Source organism: Herpailurus yagouaroundi, unplaced genomic scaffold (genome assembly GCF_014898765.1).
Source record: "Herpailurus yagouaroundi ecotype Mexico unplaced genomic scaffold, PumYag 162, whole genome shotgun sequence".
In the NCBI taxonomy this organism is placed as follows: domain Eukaryota; kingdom Metazoa; phylum Chordata; class Mammalia; order Carnivora; family Felidae; genus Herpailurus; species Herpailurus yagouaroundi.
The window spans coordinates 3,183,115-3,209,329 of NW_024412403.1; the positions used below are offsets into that span (position 1 = coordinate 3,183,115).

Consider the following 26,215-nt stretch of genomic DNA (forward strand, 5'->3'; position numbering starts at 1 on the left):
GTGTCTGCAGGGTGCACGATGCCCTTGGGGGCGTCGTGACCCCAGGAGGGTCTTGCGCTTTAAGATGGGGTTTCAGGCGGAGCGGGAACCGGCAGGGCGGCGCCAGGTGAGCCCGCCTGCCCGGGACGCACGTGCTTGGCCCGCGGGGCGCGAGCTGAGTCTCGCGAGTGGGAACCCGCGGGTTGGGACCGGTTGCCAAGCGAGCGCCTGGCCCAGTGCTTTTGGGGTCCGCGGAGACTCGGTCGGCTTCGATCTTTGTACCCAGCGGCTCCTTACCTCGCCGGAGGCTATGCCAGGCTAGGCAAGTCGCAGAGAAGGAGGCGCGGGGCTGCCCGCGTCCTTAGAGGCCGCTTCCGCGAACGGTCAGCGATTCTGGCCGGTCCTGCGGCGGGCGGCGTGCCTGCCCGGCCAGAGCGCTGCGGGGCTGCCTGCCTCCGATGGGGAGGAGGGTCTGTGACCCGGGCAGGGGGGCCGGTTCTTGCACGGTGGAAGAATTACCGCCTGAGCGAGAAAAGGTGCTGGTCTCCTTAGGGCCAGGGGCGGGGTGGGGGGGTTCCTAAAGTTAGAGAAGGGGAGGGGGGCATCCTCCAGTGGCCTCAGGGAAGACCTGAAGCTTCCAAAAGAAGCCGTTGATCCCAAGGCTGAAAAGAACCACCGCTCTAAGGCCGTTGGGCGGGACAGCTGGGAGGCTGGCTTCTCTGGAATGGGGCCAGCCCCACCGGCCTGGTGAATTTCCAAAGGATGTGACTTGCAGAGTGTCCCCAGGTTTCTAACTCCCTGTTCGCAGGCTCCGGCCTGGGCGAATGTGGCCAGCCGCTGGGCACTGGGCTGCATCGGGCCACCTGCACTGGGGGAAATGGACCCAGCTGGGGCTGCCTCTGCCTTTGCTGATAACCAGCCTGATTCTGCGTGCCCTGGAGGAGAAGGTCAGCAAGGGAACGCCCCGAAACTCTGGATTTACACCTCCATGTGAGGAGCCCTTTACACCTTCGGCCCAGTCTGCTCGGCCACTCACCTTTTCACAGCAAAACTGCCTCAGGAAGGTCTTGGGGAGCACAGATATCTGTGGGCTCGATCCCACGACCCTGGGATTATGACCTAGACCGAAATCAGTCAGACGCTCAACTGACCGAGCCACCCAGGTGCCCCAGAGCACCCCCCCCCCGGGTTGTAAGAACTGTTTTAGTTTTAGGAAAAATTGGGAAGACGAGTTCCGTGTGCCTGCTTCCTAACACTTTCCCTGAGTAGCCGAGCCTGTTGCATTAGTAGGTCTTTGTTACCGTTAGTGAACGCAGCTGTTAACTGCAGTCTCTGCTGAACTCAGGTTCCCTCAGTTTCCCCTAACCCCCTTGAGCTCTTCCGGGATTCCTTGGAGGATATGCCTCGTTTGTGCAATTGTACTGTCTCTTGTGGGCACTTGTCGGTCGTCAGTCTGTGGAGGGGTGGCCGTGTTGGAGGAGCCGGGCTCTGTCGTCCCGGTCGCTGTGGAGACGGGAGAAGGGGGCAGAAGACAGGCTGAGTTCAGTCCCAGTCTTTCCGAAGATGAGGGTGGTGCCTGTTGGTTGTCACCCCAAAGGGGCGAGGCAGGCGTACAGCTCAGTGAGGCCTCACCTCTGATTGAGCCGGTCTCCGTCTGTCCGTCTGTCCTTCCTTAATCTGTTGTCCTTGTCTTAATCTGTTTTAAGGTTATGTGTGATTTTTATTTATTTTTTTAAACTTTTTAATTTTTAAGTTCATTTATTTATTTTGAGAGTGAGAGTGAGCACAAGCAGGGGAGGGGCAGAGAGAGAGCGAGAATCCCAAGCAGGCTCCACATTGTCAGCACAGAGCCCGAGGCTCGAACTCACAAACTGCGTGATCATGACCTGAGCCCAAGTCGGATATGTAACCCACTGAGCCACCGAGGTGCTTAAATTCATGATAAGGTTTTTGTGACATCCTCTTTATGGTTCTACACACTCACAGGGGCACAATTCCGTAGCATTAAGTACATTCACAGGTTGTGCAACCATCACCAGGATCTGTATGCAAAACGTTCATCAGGTCAAACCAAAACTCCTCCCATTCACCAGCGACGCCTCATAACCTCTGTCCTACCTGATGAGTTTCCTCTGTGAATCTGCAGATCGTAGGCTCCTATTTCCTGCAGGTGTAGCCGTTCGGGGTTTTCCTTCGTGTGGTTTGTTCACAAAGCGCAATGTGTCCGAGGCCCCCTCACCTCGTAGCGTGTATCAAAACATCATTCCTTTTTTTTTAGGGTAAATACATCATTATCTCCATTTCTGATATCCGTCATATAAATGTAGTTTTTTCAAAACAACTTTGAGGTAACAAAAGCCATATATATAGTCGACCCTCGAGCAGTGTAGGGGTTAGGGGTGCCGACCCCACGCAGTCAAAAATCCATATGTCACTTTTGACTCCCCCCAAATTTAATAGCTCACTATTGCCCGGAAGCCTTACTGATAACGTAAATAAATGGTCAGTTAACACTTGTTTTGTATATAGCATGTATTTATGCTGTACTTTCACAATAAGCTGGAGAAAAGTGTGTTAGGAAAATCGTAAGGGAGAGAAAAATCCATTTACAATACTGTGTTGTATTTGTCAGAAAAATTTTCATATAAAAAAATTTTTTTAATGTTTATTTATTATTGAGAAGTAGAGACAGAGCATGAGTGTGGGAGGGGCAGAGAGAGAGGGAGACACAGAATCCCAAGCAGGCTCCAGGCTCCGAGCTGTCAGCACAGAGCCCGACGCGGGGCTCGAAGCCACGAACCATGAGATCATGAATGACCTGAGCCCTAGTTGGACGCTTAACCGACTGAGCCACCCAGGTGCCCCGTTTTTGTTTTTGTTTTTAATGGAGTTGTCCTTATGTGTGATACTCACAACAGAAGCCCTTTTTACAGCTTTCTGTTTTCATTTCACGTCTACGTTGTGCAAAGATTCCCCACTGTCAGATAAACAACATACCCGTCACCTCTGCGTGGGAACTTTTTTTTTTTGTACGTGCTCATGTATTGAGAAATTTTGAAAACTTTATTACTTTTTTACGGCCAAGTAATATTCCGTCGTATGGCTGTGCTACGTTTTGTGTATCGCGCATCTGTGACAGGTGTCTGGTGTGTTTCCACGTTTTGCCTCTTGTGAGTCGTGTGGCTGTGAACGTGGTGCACAGATGTCTCCAGCTCTTTGGATATATGCCTAGGAGCGCCATGCTGGCTCCCGTGGTGGTTCTGTTTAACCTTTTGAGGAACCGCCACACCGTGGCCACAGCAGCTGCCCCGACATTTTTGTGCTTGCCCTTGTGCTGTTTGAATGTGTGGACGCCCCGCCCCCTGCCCTGCCCCGCCCCTGCAGAGGGACCCTGTGAGCAGGATTGCCCAGGTCCCCAGCAGCAAAGCAGACTCCTGGGCAGGTGTTTAGAAATGGCCTGAACCAAGTCTCTCCCCCTCCCTTTGCCAGATCCCAGCATGCCTTCCGAGACACCCCAAGCAGAAACGGGGTCCGAAGGGTGCCCCCACCTCTCAGGGGCACACCTAGGGAAAGGGAGCCTGGAGAAGGGACCTCCGGGGGACAAGGAAGCCAAGGAGCGCCTGTGGATCCGTCCCGATGCCCCAAGCAAGTGTTCCTGGCAGCTGGGCAGGCCGGTCACTGACTCCCCTCATCACCACACTGTCTTGTGAGTGCCGGTTTATGATTTATTATTATTATTATTATTATTATTTTAGGAGAGAGAGCATGTGTACAAGCTGGGGAGAGGGAGAAAGGGGCAGGGAGAGAGAGGGATGGAGAGAATCCCAAGCAGGCTTCTTGCTGTCAGCCTGGAGTCCGATGCGGGGCTCAATCCCACAAACCATGAGATCATGACCTGAGCCGCAATCAAGAGTCGGACGCTTAACCGGCTGAGCCACCCAGACACCCCTGATTATGGGATTTAAAATCAGAACTCAGGGGCGGTAGGGAGGTGCAGGCCTCACTGGGGCTGGCAGAAATGAAAAACTTACAAATCCAGAATCCCCAAGCATTAAATGTGTCTGAGCACCGAGAGCTCAGGAGGCGATGAGCCCTCACTGCCAAAACCCAGCCGAGCAGTGGGCGAAAAAAGGCCTGTGTGAGGCTGAGGCAGCCACGAGGGACCAGGTTCCTGCGGGCCCCTGAGCCCGTCACGCGGAAGGCCTGGGGCTTTTACCCCCCGCCAAGCTCTCCCTTCGCCCTGCCTGCTGTGAGCTGCCCCTGGCCTGGCTGGGGGCGTCCCTTCCGCTCCTTGGAAGGCTGCTGTTGGAGGCTGGATTCCAGCTTGTTCCAGCAGAGGCCTGTTTGGGCCCCCAGGGTGGACTGCAGCCTCCGGCCCCCCTGGGGAGCTGGGTGCGCTGGGCCTGAGGCCAGGAATCTGGTCTTGCCGGGTTCCTGGAGCAGAGGGCTCGCTAAAGTTTGGGAACCACGGAATGTAAATTAGAAATCCAAGGGCGTAGGAAGCTAAACCCAGGTCTGTGCTGCACACCCCCGGGCGGGTGTTTGGTGAGCACGTACTTGGCACGGACAGGAAGAAGGTATGCAGTTGGCATCGGGCCCTGAGGGTGAGGAGGGAACCGCCTGTGTCGTGGCTGACACACCATCGGGCTGTCCGCACCCGACTGTCACCTGTCACCAGGTCGGAGAACGGGGAGAGAAAGCCAGTCGCTAGAATGCGACGGGAGACAGCCAGTCGATGATGAGGAATCCCACACTGAGCCTGGACGTCCACCTGGGAGTTCATGGTGACCTTGACCCCAGGGGCACCGCTGACTCCCCAAGGTCTTTGTTTTGTTTCGAGTAGGGTGCTTCAGTCACCCGTGCCTGACATTTTCTGAGTGATGCCCGGTGGCCGGTGCACCCCTTGTGGCCGCTTTCCATCCCTGGTGGACAGCCAGGCAGCCTGAGGGGGCTCAGCTCTGGAGGAGCTTTTTTCATCAGGGAAAAGCTTTTTTCCTTTTTTCATCAAGGAAAAGAAAAGGACAAGGAATCCCAGGGGTCGGGTGCCGAGAGATGGAAGGAAGTGAAGGTCCGCAGAAAAGATTTTCTGAACGGATGCACCAGGCAGGAGCTGTTGTTGAAGTCGCGTTGTCTACTCCAGCTTCCGTACTTGGAAGTAATTTTTTTTTAACATTCACTCGTTTTTGAGAGAGAGAGCAAGCAGGGTAGGGCAGAGAGAGAGGGAGACACAGGATCCCAAGCAGGCTCCAGGCTCCGAGCTGTCAGCACAGAGCCCGACGCGGGGCTCGAACCCACGAACCGTGAGATCATGACCTGAGCCCAAGTCGGACGCTTAACTGACTGAGCCACCCAGGCGCCCCTGTACTTGGAAACAATTTAACATAGAAAGTTGCAGAAATAATACAGAGGGGTCTCATGTCCCTTCCCCAAGCTGCCCTCTGACCCCGGCCCCTGTTGCCCAGGAAACGACCTTGATGCGGCTCACCGTTAGCTACACCACAGACGGGGTTTCTGCCATCGGCTCACCCACCGGTGTCCTCACGTGTCATGTGTGCACACGTGAGCAGGAATGTGCCTGTGGCCTTTTACCCTGCGAGTAGGTTTGTGCAATTAACCACTCGGATCCCTCACCCAAGCCAGTTCTTGGATTTGTTTCTTGGTTTATGTAAAACAGCGTGCTGGTCTGCCAAGTCTGAGTGATCGTGGACTTCCCTGTTTCAGGACCAAATCCCCCCAAATCTTGCCCGACATCCTGAAGAAAATCGGGGACACCCCCATGGTGAGAATCAATAAGATCGGAAAGAAATTTGGCCTCAAGTGCGAGCTCTGTGAGTACCTGGCCGCCTCCCTCTGTCCCGTGCCTGCCCCAGCAGCAGCTCGGTGGGCCTAGGGTTGTGGGCATAGACCCCTGGGGCCCTCTGGGGGGCAAGAGGGGCCAGGGAGTGAGCCGGCTAATGAATGTGCGGGACCCCATCGGGTAATAGCAGAAAGAAAGCACGGTAGGGGGACGTGCTGGGGTGGCGGGGCACAGCCGGCCGCTCTGGTCGGGGCCCGAATGAGGAGACAGAGTGTGGAGACCCGGGGAGCGTGTTCTGGGCCAACGTGGAAGGCAGGACCCAACCAGGAAGGAGCTTGACCTTCCCCAGACCTGAGGAGGAGGAGACGTCACAACGGGGTCCGTCTTTGTGATGCGGGGTCTCGGGCGTGGGCTGGGCAGGAAGCGGTTGTCTCTGTGTTCAGCTGGTTCTGTGGGGATAGACCGTCCGTTATGAGGCGGTGGGAATCGGGGGAGCCACGTCCGGCCTTGTCCTCGGTGAGCAGGGGGGCCACCCTCACGCAGAGCCCCGTGTCGCTGGGCGAGGGCCTCTCCCGGTGAGCAGGCTGATGGGAGGCAGGCGTGGAGCGCTGGGCAGGCCCCAGTTGGACGGGGCGGGCCGCCCTGCCTCACACCGGCCCCCTGCTGTGTGTCCGGCCCTGGGCCCGTGCTGCCCCAAGGGGGGGCTTTTCCTGGCCCACCCACCCAGCAGGGGGCTCCTCACTTCTCTCCTTCGCTCGGAGTTGCCACTCGGGCTGGACAGCAGGTGGCTGGGCAGGGGGGAGTTTCCCGGTGGGCGAGCACGCTGCTCCGGGCACAGGTGGGGGCGAGAACAGAGGGGGCTGGTTTACGGTCCCCACGTTCTGGGCGTGTCGCATAATAGGAGGTCGTGGGGATCAGCCAGGGGGCGGGGGGGAGCCTCTTCCTGTCCTGATTCGTCCTTGGCTCCCAGTGGCCAAGTGTGAGTTCTTCAACGCGGGCGGGAGCGTGAAGGACCGTATCAGCCTGCGCATGATTGAGGACGCCGAGCGGGCCGGGACCCTGAAGCCCGGGGACACCATCATTGAGCCGACGTCCGGGAACACAGGTGGGTCCCAGGACGGGCCGGGAGGGTCCCCTGGCCTGTCCGGCCGGCCTCCTCCCTCGACTCGCTTGGGCAGCACGTAATGCGTGCATTTGGAGGGCGGTGCCCAGGGGAAGCCGGGGGCACTGGGTTCCACGTTTTCCCACCTGCGTTGCTTCTCAGGGGGTACATCCCCTTTGCGTTTCTACCTCGGGCGTTCTCTGCCCCGACTCCCTCATTCGAGACAGAAGGGGGTGACCTCAGGCCTTTTTGGTATCTGAGTGCCCTCTCCCTGGGCCTTCCTGGCCGTGGGCACCCAGAGCGGGGTCTGTGGGGCGCCGGGGCCCCGTCTCACCCCGTGCACTGTCCCCAGGGATCGGGCTGGCCCTGGCTGCCGCCGTGAAGGGTTACCGCTGCGTCATCGTGATGCCGGAGAAGATGAGCACGGAGAAGGTGGGGGCAGGGGTTGTCCCGAGGGGCCCGGCCCCGTGCACTGGGCCCGGGGGTAGACGCGGGCCTCCGTGCTCCTCCATAGGTGGATGTGTTGCGGGCCCTGGGGGCCGAGATTGTGAGGACGCCCACCACGGCCAGATTTGACTCCCCGGAGTCCCACGTGGGGGTGGCCTGGAGGCTACGGAACGAGATCCCCAATTCTCACATCCTGGACCAGGTGAGGCCGGGGTCTGGGGGCGAGCGTGCACTCGGGGGTGTGGACCCACATCGGGGGCGCCCTGGGGGGCGTCCGTCGGGGTCGGGGGCTGCAGAGGCAGCTGGCGCGCGGTCGCCGGCCTGCCCGGCTCTCCGGCAGGTGGCGGCCAGGTCCGCTGAGCCTTTGGCCGCCCCCCGCCTCTGGAGGGCTGCGCTCAGCGCCTGGGCCGGAACGGTTTTGGCGGTGCACCCGGAAGCTGTTGTACAGGTGTAAAACACACGAAAACCTTTTCACCGGGGCTCTCGGCCTCCCCCGTCTCCCCTCTGGGTGAGTTCAGAAACCGCACCTCCCGGAGGGCTCGAGTCAACGTCCTGTGCTGGTCGAGCTTCCTAAAACCGCCCGTGCCGCCGGCCACTGGCTTGATCTGCCGGGATCCGCTCCGGCTCGCCCTGAGCCGTCGGCCTGACGCCCCGGGGCTTTGCCCGTTTGGCCTTCCTGACCCCACTCAGCCCCTCCGCCGTCTCTCCACACAGTACCGCAACGCCAGCAACCCCCTCGCTCACTACGACACCACCGCCGAGGAGATCCTGCAGCAGTGTGACGGTGAGTCCTTGCGTCCCGCCCCTCCGTCCGCCTTCGCTGCATCAATCCCTGCTTGCCTGGGAGCGCACGGGTCACTTACCCTCTCCTCGGGAAACTCCTGTCCGTCCTTCAAAACCCAGCCCGAGCATCCCCTCTCCGTGAAGTGCTTTCCAGCGCATTTCCCCAGAGGGGTGTCCTTTTTCGGGCTTTGCCTGTGCGTCGCCTGGAACACCAAACGTATCACATGGTTCTGCTCGTGCGCCCAGCAGTAGGTCCTTCCAGACCTACTCCTGCGTGCGGGGAACGAAAGTGTGCCAGGCTGGTTGGTGCTGGAGCCCTCCTTGGGCTCCATGCCGTCGAAAGCCCTTGGCATCAGGCCCCGATCCGAGCGCTGAATCCAACACTTGGCTTTTCTCATCTCCTGAGCCGGATGGTGGTGCCGGGGGTTGGTTTACTTCCTGTACGGACATGAGTGTCCCTGGAGCCTTTGCACACGTTGAGAGCCAAGTCCGTGGTGGGGGTGGGGGGGGGGGGTGGTTCCCTAAGAGGTTTCAGGGAGAAAGTGCCGGGCGATGGGCCTCGCCGCTTGGAACCTGGTGCTGGCACCGGCCCACACGCGACCTCGTTCCAGGCCTAGGAGCCAGACGGCGGCAAGGGTCCAAGGGTGTGCTCACCCGGGTTTTACGTGTGAGAACTCTCTCCTTTGGCAAAAACAGCCCTCTGCCTCGGCACGGGTGTCCGCACCGACTTGTCTGCAGGATGCCTGGGCCGGCCACGCGGCAGGCGGAGAGCCCAGTGACTTTCGGGCCGAGCCTGAGGGATTTATTTATTTCCTTTATAATTCAGTTCACTTATTCCTACCTGAAGCCTGACACTGTAAGAGGGGCACGGCAAAGGGCCTCCCCGGGCCCGTCCCTGCGGCAGCCACCGTGTGGCAGGTCCTGGCAGTGCGTCCAGACGCCCTTCACGGCTTCGCACCAGATGGGGGCTGCAGTGGCCACGTGTCATCCAGCAAAGACTAAACAGAGCCCACTGGCTCGCTGTGGCTGCGGATGCTTCTTTAAAGCTCTAGAACTGTCATGAGAGGCTGTCGAAACGTGACAACAGCTTCTCTCTGAACTTCTTGAGAACCGGCCTGCGTTTTGGTTGCGTCTTTACTTACTGCTGAGCGTGGCGAGCCGGCTGAGCTGTGGCCGGAGGGTGGCCCCCTGACACAGCTTCTCCCATCAGGGAAGTTGGACATGTTGGTGGCTTCGGCGGGCACGGGTGGCACCATCACGGGCGTCGCCAGGAAGCTGAAGGAGAAATGCCCAGGGTGCAAAGTGAGTGAGCCAGGGGCTGCAGACGGGCATCGGAGGCGGGTGGGCCCGGACGTGCGCGCCTCTCTCACCTGTGGCCCCATCTGCGGTCGGAGTGTGACCATCGAGCTTCTGGGCCCTGGGTCCCCAGGGTGGCCTCTGCTTTAGAGCTGCAAGTTCCCCGTCCTGACATTTCTGCTTACAGCTTGTCTTGTACCTTGTGTGTCTGCCTCTTCTTGGGAGTGATCCATGACCTAGGCGCCCCACTGCTCTGGGGGTGGGACAGTCGACTTGGATGGCCTCCAAGGATCGTTCCAGAAGCTCTAAGCTCTTAGGGTCATGTCCCGCATGTGCTGTGCTTGGCGGGGGGTGGGGGGGGGGGACATCTGGATTTGGAGTTAAGCGTGGACCCGGGGAGGGGCTTGTAGAAACTTCCAGCTGGGGGTCCCGAGCACTTTCCTCCTTCCGGCCATTTCTCTGCCATCCATCCCCAAAGGCTCTGGCTGCCCCCACAGGGGCAGTCAGGGCTTTCCTGGGGCGCCCTGCTCACCTGGTTCTCCCCTGGGAAGCTACCTTGTCCCCCCCCGGCCACATGCTGTCCCCTTGGAGTACCCCAGGTGAATGTGTACCTTGTAATGTCCCCAGCACTTGGGGCCTGAGGCCTGGGGACACGGCCACACCCCAGGGCAGGTCTTCACCGGGTGCTTGCTAGGGTGGGATTGGCCACCCCCGTAAAAAGGCACGGCCAGATGAGACTGTCGCCCAACTCGGGCCCTCATGCCGCCCCCTCTAGATCATCGGGGTGGATCCCGAGGGTTCCATCCTCGCAGAGCCCGAGGAGCTGAACCAGTCGGAGCAGACGGTCTACGAGGTGGAAGGGATCGGCTACGACTTCATCCCCACGGTGCTGGACCGGACGGTAGGCAGGGCCAGGGCACTCCCAGGCACGGTTCCAGCCCTCTGGGTACGAACGCCCTTGACCTGTTTTCCGACGGAGGGGCCGCGGAATAGTGGGGGCTGCATGAGCAGGCGGGGAAAGCGTGGCCTCGCTGTCAAGGGTAGGTAACAGGTGGCACCGTATCGAGCGTGTGCCAGGGCCCTGGTGGGCGGAGACGCTGAGACGGCCGTGGGCACGGGCCCGGCCCCCGCAGAGGGAGAGGGCGCGGGTGCTGAGGGCAGGGAAGCAAAGTGAACGATAAGGACCCCAGCCAGACAGGGCTCTCTTTCGGGACCCTAGAGGGTAATTCTGTGGGGGGGGGGGTTGTCTAGGGTGGACCTGTGGGGACAGAGCTGTGCGGCGGGGGCTGGCAGACAGTTTCGATGCCAGGGGCAGAATGTGTTGGACCAGGAGAGGTAGAAAGTTCTAGGGTTCTAGCCCTGAGAATCCGGTCGCAGATGTGGGGCCGGGCCACGTTCCAATGAGGGTCATGGCCTCTGGCGCACATGTGAGGTTGCAGGCACGGGCTGTGGCCACACCCCCATCACAGAAGGGCCCGGGCCCCTCCAGAGCTTTCCGTGTGGGTCCTGTCTGCAGGTGGTGGACAAGTGGTTCAAGAGCAACGATGAGGAGGCCTTTGCCTTCGCCCGGATGCTGATTGCACAGGAGGGGCTGCTGTGCGGTGAGTGCCGGGTGGGCTCTGGGGTGCACTTGCCCCCTGCCCACCTCCAGGCCACGCGTAAAAGACACCCTCGTTCTGAAGCCGCGGGCCGCGCCTGTCAGGTGCCGTCCGTCCGTCTGCCCCTCGGCAGGGCCGTCGTGCTCACGGCAGAGGTGCCCTTCCAGAACGTGGCTGGAGCTCTGGGTCTGTGTTCCCGGGCCCCTGGGGTCCTTAGGCTTTGTCTCGCTGAGGACAGGCGTGGCCCGCAGATCCGAGAAGGGAAGGAGTGTGAGCTGTGAGGGGCCTGGGGACGTAGCAGCCCCCCAGCAGCTCAACAGGGGAAGAAAGCAGGCGCCATCCCTGCGCTCCCGGCGAAGTGGGCAGCGGGGTCCGGGTTCGAGTGGGCGTCTGCCTCCTGCCGGCCCCACCTTGAGAGGCGTCCCGGCGATGCCGTCAGTGGTTTGGGGGTGAGGCCAAAGCTTTTAGGGCGCTTGTTTTTTTTGTTTTTTTTCTTCTTTAATATTCATTTATTTTTTTTTTAACATTTATTTATTTTTGAGACAGAGAGAGACAGAACATGAATGGGGGAGGGTCAGAGAGAGAGGGAGACACAGAATCCGAAGCAGGCTCCAGGCTCCGAGCCGTCAGCCCAGAGCCCGACGCGGGGCTCGAACTCATGGACCGCGAGATCGTGACCTGAGCTGAAGTTGGACGCTCAACCGACTGAGCCACCCAGGCGCCCCAAATGTTCATTTATTTTTGAGTGCTAGACAGACAGAGCATGAGCAGGGGAGGGGCAGAGAGAGAGGGAGACACAGAATCGGAAGCAGGCTCCAGGCCCCGAGCTGTCAGCACACAGCCTGACATGGGGCTCAAACTCATGGACTGCGAGATCATGACCTGAGCCGAAGTCAGACACGCTTAACCGACTGAGCCACCCCAGCGCCCTGTGGGCACTTGTTTTCAGCCAAGTCCAGCCCTCACCTGGGGTCTGGGGCTGGCACAGGGTGCCGGGAATGCCCTGGAGAGGCTGGGGGCCATGTGTGACACGGGCCTCCAGGGTCAGAAGGAGATGGGACCACGCTCCCCACCGGCTGTCTCCGCTCGGAGCCCCAAGGCCCCCGAGGGAAGCGCTGGATTTAGACCCCCAGGGACCGACGGCCGAGAGGACACGCGGCTCGCTGTGGGGTGTCTGTGCTTCCTCCGGGAGGGTTTGGTGACGAAGCCTGGGCGGACGTGGAGCTCCGTGCTGCCAGAGCGGTGCGGGTGCAGTGAGAAGCGGGGTCCTCCCCCCAGAGCCAGGCTCTGCGGGTGGCTCCCCCGGCTCGCACGCAGGTGCTCACGCCACCCCCCCCCCGGCCCCCCGCAGGTGGCAGCGCCGGCAGCGCCATGTCGGTGGCCGTGAAGGCTGCCCGGGAGCTGCAGGAGGGCCAGCGCTGCGTGGTGATTCTGCCGGACTCGGTGCGCAACTACATGTAAGACGCGCCCTCCCCCGCCCGCGTCTCTGTCCTTCCGAGTCCCCCGCCCGCATCTCTCTGTCCTTCTGAGCCCCGCACGCCCCGGGGGCTCTCGCTGACGGCCGCCCCGGAGATCAGACAGGCAGGAGGAGGGAGGGTGGGGGTCTGCGGGACCCCTGTGAGCTCTGCCTGCGCCTAGCCCCGGGCTCCCCATCGGGCTCCCCATCGTGTCTCAGCCTGTCTGGTCCCCGTCTTGGGGTCCTCTAGACACGCTTATGAGTCCGCGCACCTTCATGGTGGCCGGTGCGTCTGGCAGAGCGCCCCCTGGAGGGGGTTCCTTGCCCACTTCAGCCCCTCCTGCCCCCGTCGCCCCTCCCACGTGTCTCCTGTGAGCTGCCCTCCCCCACTCGGCCCCTTGCGGCCTCCACCCTCTGACTGAGGAGATCCCTGGCTGGGCTCAGACCGCCCTCAGGACCTGCTGGGAAGTGTCTGGCCGGTGGCCCCCACGGCCCCTTCCGGCCCGATGGCACTGGGCGTTCGTGTGTGTTGTGGCCCAGCTCTGAGGGCCATAGGTCCAGCCGGTGGCCCCTGGGCCTACGGCTCTGCCTGTGCACCAGGCTGCTCTGCAGCAGGCTTCTGGGGGACGGGGAGCTGAGGACCCCCCTGGCCCCCGCCCGCCAAACCCTCACGATTCCCTCCATAGCCTGGGTGCTGGGGGTGCCCCGAGTTGGCTTCCCAGGGGCGCGGGGGTTCACAAGGATTCCCACCGCCAAGTTGCCCTGAGCTGGGCTGCCCGCCTGCCCCAGTCAGGATGCCCGTCTCCCCGTGAGCTCGACAGGCCTGCTGTGCGGGCATGTGAGCGTGTGCACGCTGGAGGGTGTGAGAAGCAGGGCGGGCCCGTGGGAGACGTGGCGGGTGGGTGAGGGAGACACGGAGCAGGGGTGCAGGTGAGAGGGCAGGTCCGCAGGGGGCAGAGAGGGTGGTGTGGTGGGGGGAGAGATGGGGTGGGGGAGGGGGGAAAGGCAGGGCCAGTGGGGGGCGGGGGACAGGGTGGGGGTATGCGGGAGGTGGGGTGAACGGGAGGGAGACGGGGCAGGTGTTGGGGGGCAGAGAGATGGGGTAGCTGTGAGCGGTAGACGGAACCGGTCATGCGGAGGACCAAGCGTGTCCTTCTGCGTGTCTTGGTCACCGGGTGGCAGGTTGGGGTGGGTCCCAGGCAGGCAGCCTCTAGCCGGGGCCAGTGTCCTCAGCCCCTGGGAGGGAGGCGCTCCCTCTGTTCCTCGGCCGGGAGGCCGCCCCGGAGCCGGGAGCGGGCTTTCCGGCTTGGGCTCCGGGACAGACGCTGTGCTCTGCGCCCCCCCGCAGACGCAGGCCAGGCTCGCGGGTCGACCAGGTGCCCCCACGGCACTCCCTGCTGGGGTCTCCGAGGCCCGGCTCCCCGGCCTCACCCTGCAGTCCCCGCCGGCCGCTCGGGGTCTCGGCTGGAGCCACGGTGTCCCACGAGTGGTGCTGGGCTCTCTCAGGACCGACCGGGCCCCAGTGGCTTCTTGATGCCCATAGGTCCAAATTCCTGAGTGACAAATGGATGATGCAGAAGGGCTTCCTGAAGGAGGAGGACTTCACCGTGACAAAGCCGTGGTAAGGGTGTCTCTGAACGGAGACCGTGCTCCCAAGTCCAGGCCCCTGTGCTCCGTCCCGCACCTGGCCGGCCATCATCCCTCTGCGCTGAGCCTTGCAGTGAGTGTGCTTGTCCTCCCCTCCCGCCTCCCGGTTCGTGGCCGGCCCGGCGCCCTCCCCCCAGGTGGTGGCACCTGCGAGTTCAGGAGCTGAGCCTGTCGGCCCCGCTGACGGTGCTGCCCACGGTCACCTGCGAGCACACCATCGAGATCCTCCGCGAGAAGGGCTTCGACCAGGTGCCCGTGGTCGACGAATCAGGGTCAGTGTCAGCCACCCCAACCCGGGGCTCTGCCCGGAGCCGCAGGGCCAGGGCCCCAAGCTCCCGGACAGGGCGGGGCAGCGGTTGGCCCGTCGGACGACTTGTCCATGCGCACCCGCCACGCTAGCTCTTATGGCCCAAGGACCCCTCCTGCGGCGTCCCTGCACTCTGGGCACGTGTGTGGGGGGTGGCGGGAGAGGACCGGCCGTGCCGTGGCTCGTGGCCAGCACTGGAAGGCCGTGGCCAGCCAGCAGTCTCCCGAGACCGTCCCAATTCTAGAACCGAGCCCACCACCCGGGACGCTGCCAGCTGTTTCCCCGCGATGCTGGTCAGAATGGAGGCGCCCGAGACTCGCTGGTTTGTGGTGTCCCCACACTGGACAGGCAGCCCCCAGGACCGGGCGTCAGTCACCCTATACCCACGCGTAGGCACTGCACTTCCTGGTTGAATTCTCAGAGAGATTCCACGTCTGGCCACGGAGCACAGCCTGAGCAGAGGGTGGCTGTGGGCGTGTTCTGTCCTTGGGAGGGAAGAGGGGTGCCCGCACTGACCCCTGACCCCTGTTCCCCAGGGTGATCCTGGGGATGGTGACCCTGGGGAACATGCTGTCGTCCCTGCTCGCTGGGAAGGTTCAGCCGTCAGACCAAGTTCGAAAAGTCCTCTATAAGCAGTTCAAACAGGTACGAGCTCTGTTTCGCTCGAGACCCAGGCCTGCCCTCGAAGGCGGGGCTCAGTGCTCCCGTGAGAGGGTGCCGGGGCCCCTGCTGCGCCCAAGCCCATAAACCCAAGGTTTTGCCCCTGCTCTGCAGGCGGCCCTCGCTGGTGGGGGCTCACCCGGGGGTCAGCATCCCGAGGCCGTCTCAGCCAAGCCGGGCGCCCGCCAGCTCGGTCGTTCCGCAACGCTGGGCCTGTGCCTTCTCTGTGCACGTTCGTTAAGAATGCCCGGCAGGCCGAGAACATTCTGGGGAGTTGCCGGGGCTGGTTGGGGCCCGTGGGTGTCCTTACATGATCACGGTCCCTCGATGGGCCGGGCGGAGGCCCCAAGGTGGTGCGGTCGGGCGTCCCCTCTCCCTGGTCCCTGGCGCCGACTCCCCACCAGCTTGTCCTGCACTTGGTGAGGGAAGGCGGCCGCTGGCCGTGTTGGATTTGAGGGGCTGAGTCTAGAGCCGGGGAGGAATTTCCCACCACGCAGCTGACATGGCCCCAGAATCTGTGTTCCTTCCACTTTCGGCCGTCACCTGTCTCACGGGCCCTGCAGGGCCCCTTCCGCTAGGCCCTCTGGGAGCCGCTGCCCGGCCTGGACTGTCACCCCCTCCTCCTCGTCCCCTGTCCTTCCTCCAACCTCGACACTTCCCGCAGCTGGTGCCCCTGCCGCCCCCGCGCGATGCGCTCACCCTCTGTGCCCCAGGCCCTGTCACACCCCGGAGCACCGAGCGCATGAGCGTGTTTCTTGTGCGGAAGCTCCGTGAGGTGTCACTGAGCCCGGTGTCACGTGCAAGGGGCTGGCCAGCCGGGCCGAGCGTGGGCGCCCTTCCCGCCGGCTTCTCAGCTGTTCCCTCTACCGAGGCGTAACTGCCGCACGGGGTCGTGTCCAACCTAGCCCATTCGATGGTTCTGACGTGAATACGCACCCACGAAGCTGTCCGCATGGTCACGAGCGCACGTATCCCTTACCCCGAAGGCCCCCCCTGCCCGCCCCCCCGCCGACACCCCTCTCGTCGCTGCAGCCGATATGTGCTCTGCAGACCTGTGCACACGGCGTGTGCCACTCGTGTGCCTTTCCCACAGCGTAGTGTGGTGAGACCCATCCCCCGGGGCCGTGCACCCTGGTCCCTTCCCGCCCCAAGTGCCGCTGGCCCGCGCCGGGGCCTTCCACGAGCTGGCCTGGTTGGGGGAGCCTTCTCTCCGGTGGGGGCTCTGCTCCGTGGGTCTGTCTTCAAGCTGGCAGAGCCGGTGGCCGCCGCCTGGCGCCTGAGTCTGTATCTTGTTCCCTCCCTGAGAGGCCACGTCACACCTTCAGCCACGCCTCCGCCCCCAGAGTGCGGCCAGGCCCTCGGCCGGGACCCCTCTGGGTCTCAGCGCAGGGACTTCAGTTCCCGCCGCTGAGCTGCCGGGCGGGGCCGGAGGAACCGACCGTGTCGGGGGCCGCCGTGCACCTGCTCCCCTCTGCCCTGCGCTCCCAGGGGCGGGTGTGGGGGGAGGCAGGTGTCTTCCTTCAGCAGGGGCTCCAAGCCTCCGCGTTCCAGATCCTGTCTTGAGAGTGCAGGGGCCGCAGTAGACAGCCTGGGTGGGACCCGACATCTGGGCACAGCCGCCCTGCCAGGTGCTGGCCCTTCCTGCTGCCCCGTGGGGGCCTGGCCACCTGGGTGCGCTGTGGCTCCCTTACCACCTGGTTCTTTGTGACCCCCCGTGGCCTTTTGACCACATCCAGTGCGTGGCCTACAGAAAGCGTTTGGCGGAAGCTGGCTTCCGTGGACCAGCGCTGCTGTGAACACTTCAGCGTGCACTGGCGCCGGCGTGGACGTGCTGGACCCCCCCCGGACCCACCCCCAGAGGCTCTTCCCCTGGTCTCCTGAGCCGTGAGCACTGGTCTTTTCCCACGGAACCGCCCCCAGTACCAGAGTCCAAATAGGAAGGGCGCCGGGCTAGGTTCCGGTGTGGCTGACCAGGGTTTGTCCAGCTCACGTCTGATGAACACTCCCCTCACTGTGTCCCCAGAGAGGGTCAGCCAGCCCCTGTGACCCCTCCCGGGGTGCTGATGGCAGTGGAGGCCGTGGGGGACAGAGGGCTCTCCGGGTCAGACTTTCCCGGGAGCGTAAAGAGATGGCCGAGTGCCGTGGCTTACACCAGGTGACCCCTGCGGCTGGGCTGCTGACGCCCCATCCGTAACTAAGCTGAGAACCTTGCGGTGTGAGCAGGTGGAAAGGAGGTCCCGAGGTAGAGCCCCAGCCCGTGTAGATGCCGGCGGGGGCTGGGGGCTAGGCTCACTCCATTCTCCGAATGCCCCACCTCACCGTGTTTGCCTCTCCCTGCGGGTCATTTAAAACTAGGAAGATCTTTCAAATGGAAGTATGGCCTCGGGTGAGTTCAACTTGTAGAGACGTCACCTGCGTTTACCGCAAACTTGCGTTCCCAGTGCGGGGATGGGGTCTGTTCTTGGGGAGTGCTAGGCATGAGGGTAACAGCCCCCCGAGGGCCGGGGAGGCTGAACTCATTGAACAGCATCCTCTGCTGATTTCCCAAAGAACATGGATACAAAGACAGGAGCCCTTTAGGCCTCTTGTTGACAGCAGACCTCTTCCCTCTGGACGTGTGGTCACCGTGACTTCCGGGTTCCAGGCAGTCAGCCAAGAGGGTGTTGGGGGTGTGCCCGAAGCCCATCTCCGGTCTTGGCTGAGGCCCGAGCCGGGCGTTGGCGATGTTGGGGGCGAGGGAACACCTGGGTGCCGGGTCAGCGGGCGGCGAGCCAAGGACTGAGCGGGGCGACAGGCCTGGTGGCCGGGGGGCCACCGGGGGCAGCCTTGCTCCCGCACAAGGGCCAGGGTCTCCGATCATGACCACTCCTCCAGCGCCCCCATCCTGATTTTCCCTCCTGAGTCTTCTGTCCATTTTGTGTCCCCCACACTCCCTTTCCCACCTGGTGGGAGCACACTTCTCGTGAGGCACGGGTATCGATCCTCAGAAGGTGGACCCTGTTTTTACTGTAAGTTCTCACAGTTTGTCTTGAGGAGGTGGTGTGGGGCGAGCACCCACGTCTGCCTTCTCCACACAGCTCGCCATTGTTAGCACGTCTTGCACTGGTGTTTGTTGGGGCAGGTGACCGATAAGTGCTAGTTTTCTCATAGGGGGTCTGTCTGTGCCTTCCACGGGCCCCGGGGTTGTGGCAAATGTAGCTGTTCCAGTATCCCACAGACTGGTACTGTGTGTAAACCCCTCTCCCCCTGTATCTCCCTGAGTTTTCTTTTTTTTTTTTTTTTTTTTTTTTTTTTTTTTATTTTTGAGTGAGACATAGTGTGAGCGGGCGAGGGGCAGAGAGAGAGGGAGACAGAATCCAAAGCAGGCTCCAGGCTCCGAGCTGTCAGCACAGAGCCCGACGCGGGGCTCGAACTCATGAACTGCGAGATCATGACCTGAGCCGAAAGCCAAAGTTGGAGGCTTAACGGACTCAGCCACCCCGGCACCCCTCCCTGAGCTTCTCATTAGTTTTGCGTCTTCCGCGATGTCAGACTTGGGGTCAGAGTGTGGGAAGCCTTTCTAAATGGCTCTGTCCTGTGTCTAAGGACTCATGGTTCATCTAAGCGTCTTATGTGCACTGTGTCGCCCTCTGCGTCCTGCGTTCGGTTTCTGAATCGGCAAAAGACTAGAGGAGAATGTTCTGGAGCGATGCCCAGCCTTTGCTTTGCTCCTTTCACTGTCAGGCCTGGCAGGCAGCGGCCCTCAGGCTCTGCCAGCTTGAGGCCTGGCGGGACTGTCCTGGGAGCGCTGACCGACCGCACGTCCTCTTCCAGATCCGGCTGACGGACCCGCTGGGCAAGCTGTCGCACATCCTGGAAATGGACCACTTCGCCCTGGTGGTTCACGAGCAGATCCAGTGTGAGTGGGCCTGCTGTGGGCCGGGCTGGGCCGGGAGCTCCGCGGGGCAATGAGGCCCTCGTCCCTCAGAGGGTGTCGGGGGGGAGGGGGTGCTGACCTCCAGCCCCCACCAGCCTGTGACTGTGGATCTCGGAGGGAGCCTTCTGTGGGCCCTGCCAGAGAGGCCACAGGGCTTTTGAACTGCCGCGCACAAAGCCCCTTCTGGGCCTCTTTGGCGGGTCCCCACAGGCCGGGGGATGCGTCCGGTCCCGGGCGGGGATGAGGGCTGGAGAAACAAGGAGGATGGGAGGGGCCCAGAGTGCCCACCCTCCCGGCAGGGGCTGGTCTTGGGGCCCGGTCTGCCCCGACTCTCACGCCCGTCCCGTCCTTGGCTCCACAGCGCGGGACCTGGCCTTGACGGGCGTGGTGGGGGGGCCCTCAGGTATGTACGCCCCGCCCCCCCCCCCCCCCCCCCGCCGGAAATGGCTCTGTGGTCACAGTCGGAGCCTCCGAGGGCGGAGGAGGGCGCCTGGGGTCCTGGACCCCCAGGCTCGAGTGGGAGGGTTCTTCCTCCTAGGCTGTTGACTCACATTTGAACTTCTACCAGAAAAAGGCCAGAGTCCCAAGTTCAGAGTCCGCCTGGCAGCATTTCCCCCGGCCGCCTCCTGCGGTGCTGGCAGAGGCGAGCGGTCACGGCAGAGACCCCGTGGCCCTTTTTCCAGAAAGCCTGCACGCTGGGCTCTGGACGGGTTTCTCCTGGAGGGTCTGCAGGGCAGACTGGAGAGGCCGCTAGAGGCCGCCGTCCCCTGCGGAGGCGTGCGGCCGTCTGTCCGTCCTGGTACCTCTTCCTCTCCCGAGGTTCTCCGAGCATGCCAGCTGGGTCCCCGTCCCCCCCCCTCCCCCCACTCGCCGGGACCTCTGCCCTCAAAGGCACGAGGGACAGCCAGCCATAGGTGTGGTGCTGGGAAAGGGGGGGCCTGGCCCTGTGTGCGTCCATCACGGTTCTCGGGGGAAAGTGTCACCAGGATATGTGGATGTGGGGAAAGAGCTGTGGTATAAAGAGTTGGCTGACCAACCGGGTGACCAGGCCAGTGGGTCCCCTGCAGGGTGAGGGGGCAGGCTCAGGACCCAAGAGCCAGTGTTTCAGTCTGAGTCCAAAGACAGGAACGATGTTCTCTCACTCAGAGAGTCAGCCTTTTTGTTCTCTTCGGGCCTTTGGCTGATTAGGTGAGGCCCACCACATTAGGGAGGATCCTCTCTCTCCTCCCTGTGCTCAAATATCACGTCTCACTCACAGACACCCAGAGTAATGTCTGACTAAATATCTGGGCACCCCGTGACTTCGTCAAGCGGACACATAAAATTAACCGTCTCAAAAACCCTCTCTGCGGTTTGCACAGCGCGGTGGGAAGGGGCTGGTGTTCATTTAGGCCTGAGAGAAAGGCAGGGGTTTGAAGACAGGCCGGGGGTGTAGTTCACGGGTGTGGGAGATGTTGGAACTTCTCGCCAAACTCAAGCATCGGGCGCCCAGGGGGACGCTCGGATTGCTTGCTTAGTGAAACCTGGGGCGTCCGGCCGGGCAGACACGGGGCGGAGAAGCCAGCTTCACCCAGGCGTCTCGTGTCAGAAGACCGCACGTGGTGTTGGGCCCGCGTGGACCTCGGGCGGCTCCAGGGCAGGGCCTCCGGGGCGCGGCCGCCTCTCACGGACTCCGCGCGGAGACCCCTTTACACCTGCTGTCTTGTTCCTCCGCAGACCACAGCAACGGCAAGTCCAGTCAGAGGCAGACGGTGTTCGGGGTCGTCACTGCCATCGACTTGCTGAACTTCGTGGCCACTCGGGAGCGCGACCGGAAGACCAAGTCAGGAAGCACCTCGGAGCCCAGACCTGCGGGGGCCACGGTACAGCTCTGACCGTGCCCACGCCTCGCCGGGGTCCGTGCTCTACCGTTTGTAAACACAGAATCCACACGCGTGATTTGTAACTGCCTGACGCTGGGCGTTGTTGTCAGGAGCGGGTAGCAAGCAGCGGGTGTAGGATGCTTAGCCTGGGGCCAGTGTGGACGCTAGCTTCCCTTTTACTAACACCTGGCCGCCTCGGTGAATCCGCGTACGGTTTATTGGAGTAGATGTGTGTTTCTTTCCCTTTCTTCTAAAACGGCTCAGCAAGAAAATCTTATCAAACAGGATACAGCCAGGTGGGTGAGCCCTCGTGGCAAATGACCAGAGCAGGGTGGATAAAGGTGGAGGAAAGTGCTCTTCTGGAGAAGAGCCTACGATGGGGAGCAGCAGAAAGGTGGCTAGGCAAGGATGGGCCTGTTTGGAGCCCTCACACGGAGGTGCTGTCTCCTGGGTACCGGGGCTGGTTACAGTGACTTCAGTGTTTGGGGGTTTCTTAATTGAGGTGAAATTCGCATAACCTTAAATGAACGATTTAAAAGTGTAAGTTTTTGGGGCGCCTGGGTGGCTCAGTCGGTTGAGTGTCCAACTTCGGCTCAGGTCACGATCTCACGGTTTGTGGGTTCGAGCCCCGCGTCGGGCTCTGTGCTGACAGCTCGGAGCTCGGAGCCTGCTTCGGATTCTGTGTCTCCCTCTCTCTCTCTGCCCCTCCCCTGCTTGTGCTCTCTCAAAAATAACATTAAAAAAAAAACTTAAAAAGTGTATGTTCTCAGTGTCGTGCAGCCACCGCCTCGTGTAGCCAAGTCCCATGCACTTCGCACCCCCCACTCCCCCCACATCCACCCCCTGGGTTTGTCTGTTGGGATGCGCCATGTAAACAGAATCCTACAATCTGGCCTCTCGTCCGTCTGTGGCTTGTTTCGCTCAGCATCTGAAGTTCACCCACGCTGTAGCAGCTGTCAGTACATCATCCCTATTTATGACCAAATAACACCCCGTCGTGTGCACGGATCACGTTTTGTGTGTCCTTTCGACAGGTGATGGACGTTTGGGTTGTTTCCACTTCTTAGCTGTTAGGAATTGTGCTGCCATGAACATGTGTCCAAGTATTTTGTTTAAAGGCCCGTTTTTCATTCTTTGGGTTATATGCACACGAGTGAAATTGCTGGGTCATGTGGTCATTCTGTTTCATTCTTTGAGGAGCCCCTAAACTGTTCCACAGTGGTTGTGCCGTTTCACATTCCCACCAGCTGTGCACAGAGACTCTGGTTTCTCCAGGTCCTTGTCCACACTGTTTTTCTCGGGGGGGGGGGGGGGCTTCTGTTTTGCTTCATGATCATGGTGGGAGGAAGTGGTTTTGATTTGCATTTCCCTGATGACAGTGATGTTGAGCATCTTTTTATGTGCTTTTTGGTCATTTGTGTGTTTTGTTTGGAGAAACGCCGATCCAAGTTCTTCGTCCATTTTTAAATTGGGTTGTCTTCTGTTGTCCAGTTGTAGGAGTTCTTCATATTTTCTAGATCCTTATCAGATACGTGATTTTTTTCCCATTCTGTGGAGTATCTTTTCCCTTTCTTGCTAATGACTTTTAGTGCATATTTTAAGTTTTGATGAAGTTTATCTTTTTTTTTCTTTTCTTGTACCTTTGGTGGCACATAATAAGACCCCTATCACCAAATCTAAGATCATGAAGTTTTACCCCTGTCTTTTCTCCTGAGACTTCTATTGGTTTTAGCTGTTATTCTGGTAAATGACATTCAATGATCCATTTGGAGTTTTCATACATGGTGTGAGGTAGGGATCCGGCGTCCTGTTTTTAAATGTGGATTGGATATCCCGTTTGTTGAAGAGACATGGTCTCCCATTGAATGGTCTTGGTGCTCTTGTTGACGATCAGTTGTCCGTAGATGTAAGTATTCATTTCTGGACTCCGTATTACTGGTCTCTATATCTCTCCTTATGCCAGTACCACACTATTTTGATGATTATGGCTTTATAGTAAGTTTTGAAATCAGGAACTAACTGTGGAGCCCTCCAGCTTTGTTCTTTTTCAGTATTTTGGAAATCGTGATATATCTTGATATAGTTTTCTTCATGGTTCTTGTGCTTGGAATTCATTGAGCTTCTTGGATTCCAGTATTTGATTAGAAATAGTTCCAGGGAACAGGGAAGGAAATCACCAGTGAAACAATTCACAAAGCTGTCCCAGAACAAAAGGTTGAGAGGGTCCACCTGCAAGGGACAGGGAAAGACCCATACGGGACATCACTGTGCAATGCTAGATCACCAAGGAAAGGATCCAAAAGCAGCTTCAGGAGGTGGGTGGGGAAACCCAGGTTACCCAGAGCCTCGGGAATGAGAAAAGCGCCTGACTTGATCTCTAGCAGGTGGAGGCTGGGAGGCGAGGGGGCAGAGCCTGAAAACATCTGGAACGGGAAGGCAGGCAGGCCACGCTCTCTTGTAACAGCAAACTGGCCCCCTGGCCCCAGAAAGCACTAGAAGATGTGCTCCGCCCAACAGGATCCTGAAGGGCACCCCCAGAACGGTGGGAAGGCAGGTCCCTGGCAAAGGGCTGGGCAGCCATGGGATGCAGCAGGACAGAGGGCTCCCGGCGATGCTCAGAGGGGGAGGGGACGTCACAGGCCTATAAACACTCAAGTCCCAGGCCTGGTAGGTAGAAAGTGGGGTTACATTAGTACCTAGAAAACACCACAAAAAGACCGTGTGAATGAAGGCTGGACAGCTGACCCTTGAGCAGCACAGAGGTCAGGGATGCCAGCTCTTCTCCCCCTGCAGTAGAAATTCTGTCGCTTTTGTTCCTCAGAAACTTAACTGTGGGCAGCCTCCTACTGCCCAGTTGGTGCCCTCCTCCTGCATCACTTGCTGGTGATGCGTTAAATACGCTGTATTCTTATGCATATTCTGTTGGGCACACAAATACCATAAATACTGTATTCTTACAGCAGGCTAAGCTAGAGGGAAGACGACGCTGGAACAGCAGGAAGAGAAGATACATTTACGGTATTTACAGTACTAGACTGTGGAGAAACATCCACGCGTGAGTGGCTCTCCGCAGTTTAAACCTGTGTCCACGGGTCGGCTGTGGAAGAAATTCAATCACAGTGCAGGATGCAACTAAGCTAGGAGGGAAGGCGGCTTAATTAAGGTCATGAAAGCCTGAACATCAATCTGTCCAGAAGTTATAAACTACATAGGAAGGACAGTTGTACTGGGGGGCAGGGCACGTAAGCTTCACCTTCCGATGTCACCAGTTAAATGAGCAGCACCACGAAGGCTTTGGAAATCCGTGGGCAGATCCCATGAGCAGCCGCTGGAGGCCCCGAACCTCTGGGTGGCCAGGCAGGCTCTGGGACCCGCTCTTTTCGTTCTAAGTCATCACCTAGAACTGTTTGACTCGTATCTGTGCATAACTGGTTAAAAAAAATAATCTTTTTACACAAAGCTGGTAAATCCAGTTTCTGGACCAAAGGGAAAATATCTTGGGCGTATTTCTGAAACTCAACAGTGGCCGTATTAGGCCTCTGTGGGCCAACGAGCGGGAGAAGACAGCCCTGTCTGGTGGCCCGTTCTGAAGGATCACAAGATTCCCGGACGGGCCAGTTTACTTTCCCCCCAACAGTGCTGGTATTGAACGGTTTTTAACACGACCCTTTCGTAGCCTGGTCCCCTACACCACAGAGTGGACCGTATGCCGATGCTCGGCGTGGAGCCCAGAGCCTCCCCTCCGCCGTCCGCCCCAGCCCGGGCCTGACTTGGGGTCTGCACCGGAAGGCTGGTGGGAATAAACATCCCTGGGGGCCCCTCCACCTTGTCAGGAGCCCGCCCACCCCTGCTGCCTACTTGGTGGCAAAAGACTGTGGCCCCAAGGGGCCTGCTCCCTCCCTCCTTCCCAGCCCCAGGAGCAGACCCGGGGAGCAGTGCGGGGAGCAGTGCCCGTGGCCGCAGGCGGTGGTCTTGGGGTAACTTTATGAGCTTCCCAGCTGGGCGGGGCCGCGGTGTAAGCAGCAGGGGTGGGCTCAGGAGCTCCCGCCTGCATGTCCCTGGCCGTTCCCGCCGTCACCTTCAGACGCTGCTCCTCTGGGGCCGTCCCCCGTGGAGCAGCGGGCCTTCCACCACAAGCCTCCCGTTGGCTGGCATGCTTCCCCCCGCCCCCATCCCCACATCCTCTGGCACAGAGCAGCCCGGGTGCTGCTGGACACAGTTCCCTTGTCGTCCACACCTTGTCTCTAAGAGGAAGGCTCCTACCTGCAACCCTGGGCCTGGGCAGGGAGGGGCCACGCTCAGCGGGGCTGTGGCAGGAAGCCCCTCGCGCCGGGCACGGCCGGCAGGGGTCAGCACAGGTGGCTGCCGTGCCGACTGGACCAGACTCGGGCACGGCCACGCCTAGCTGCAGGGAAGCTGGCGTATGGGGTCTGTAGTCGGCCGCGGGCCCAGCTTAAAATGGCAGTGGGGGCGGCTAGTCCTAAGGAGAAAGAAAAATCAAACGTGAATGCTGGCCGCGCCCCGCCCCCCCCCCTTGAGGGCTCGCTTGGGGCTGGAACCCCCGAGGTGGCAGACGTGCCTCGGACACTAGTGTCCCGGCGAGCGAGCCGATGGAGCTCCTCGGGTCCAAACCCGGAATCCGCCCCGCACGGCCGGCAGGCCCCTTCCTCCCACGGTCACTCCGGGCCGTGCCCAGCAGGCGTGGTTCGCCTGGTCTCTGGTGTCTCTCCCGGTGGGAGACAGAGGCCGCCTTCCGAGCTGCAGACCAGGAAGCACCGATCGCTCTCCTGTACCGCTCTGCAGCTACAGTGTGGGCACCTGACGAGCTTGGCGTCGGACGCACCACCCGGAGCCCCTGCAGGACCTGGGCCGGTGCGTGGGGTGGGGGCGGCCGAGTGCCTTCCGCCCCGTTCCTGGTGCGACCAGCTGTGGACTGGCAGCCAGCCTGAGCCGGGTCCTCCGGCTTCGGCACCGCCGGAGTCTGGGCTTCCCGGCAGTTTCCTTCTTGCCGGATGAGCCACGACTGCGTCTCTTCCAGCAAGAAGCCCGGAGAGGGGACGTTTCCCCCACGGCCTCCTGGGGGTGGCCGTATTCTCGACCCTTCTGTCACAGCTGGGTGCACGCCGGATTCCCCGAGCCCAGCCTGTGGGAGGAGGGGCCGGCTGTCCTCCACGATGGCCCTGGCCCGGCAGGTGCTGGAAGTAGCCTCTTCCTGGGTTTTGTCGCCTTGGCTTAAGATACCATCAGTGACACTTCACTCCCCGGGAGGCTGGCCTGACAGCTTGTTCTCAGGGACACAGGCCAAAAGCAAGCTTCTTCCTGATCTACTGGATTAGTGACGATCGGGGGGGGGGGGGGGGGGGGG

At 60.7% G+C, this 26,215-nt stretch overlaps 1 protein-coding gene and 1 long non-coding RNA gene across 5 annotated transcripts in view; one reads left to right on the forward strand and one right to left on the reverse strand.

The window, feature by feature from the left end:
* Positions 1-21,185, forward strand: part of CBS (cystathionine beta-synthase) — a 29,303-nt gene extending 8,118 nt beyond the window's left edge. The window contains exons 1-17 of one of the 4 annotated variants that reach the window (XM_040483823.1): positions 615-926; positions 3,469-3,685; positions 5,701-5,807; positions 6,747-6,881; positions 7,231-7,310; positions 7,393-7,527; positions 8,040-8,109; positions 9,319-9,410; positions 10,180-10,305; positions 10,921-11,005; positions 12,354-12,459; positions 14,002-14,079; positions 14,243-14,377; positions 14,949-15,057; positions 18,886-18,970; positions 19,350-19,391; positions 20,705-21,185. In XM_040483823.1, the coding sequence (XP_040339757.1) occupies positions 857-926; positions 3,469-3,685; positions 5,701-5,807; positions 6,747-6,881; positions 7,231-7,310; positions 7,393-7,527; positions 8,040-8,109; positions 9,319-9,410; positions 10,180-10,305; positions 10,921-11,005; positions 12,354-12,459; positions 14,002-14,079; positions 14,243-14,377; positions 14,949-15,057; positions 18,886-18,970; positions 19,350-19,391; positions 20,705-20,862 (1,830 nt within the window). In that variant the 5' untranslated portion in view covers positions 615-856 and the 3' untranslated portion in view covers positions 20,863-21,185. Of the gene's footprint in view, positions 1-614; positions 970-3,468; positions 3,686-5,700; positions 5,808-6,746; positions 6,882-7,230; positions 7,311-7,392; positions 7,528-8,039; positions 8,110-9,318; positions 9,411-10,179; positions 10,306-10,920; positions 11,006-12,353; positions 12,460-14,001; positions 14,080-14,242; positions 14,378-14,948; positions 15,058-18,885; positions 18,971-19,349; positions 19,392-20,704 lie in introns of those variants that run through there. The other 3 variants (XM_040483821.1, XM_040483824.1, XM_040483822.1) reach the window with 3 other exon arrangements.
* The window catches only part of LOC121035895 (uncharacterized), a 19,404-nt gene continuing 1,480 nt past the window's right edge, over positions 8,292-26,215 (reverse strand). The window contains exons 2-3 of the long non-coding RNA XR_005793132.1: positions 12,616-12,626; positions 8,292-8,372 (exon numbers count right to left, since the gene is read on the reverse strand). This is a non-coding gene — a long non-coding RNA (uncharacterized LOC121035895). The remainder of the gene's footprint in view (positions 8,373-12,615; positions 12,627-26,215) is intronic.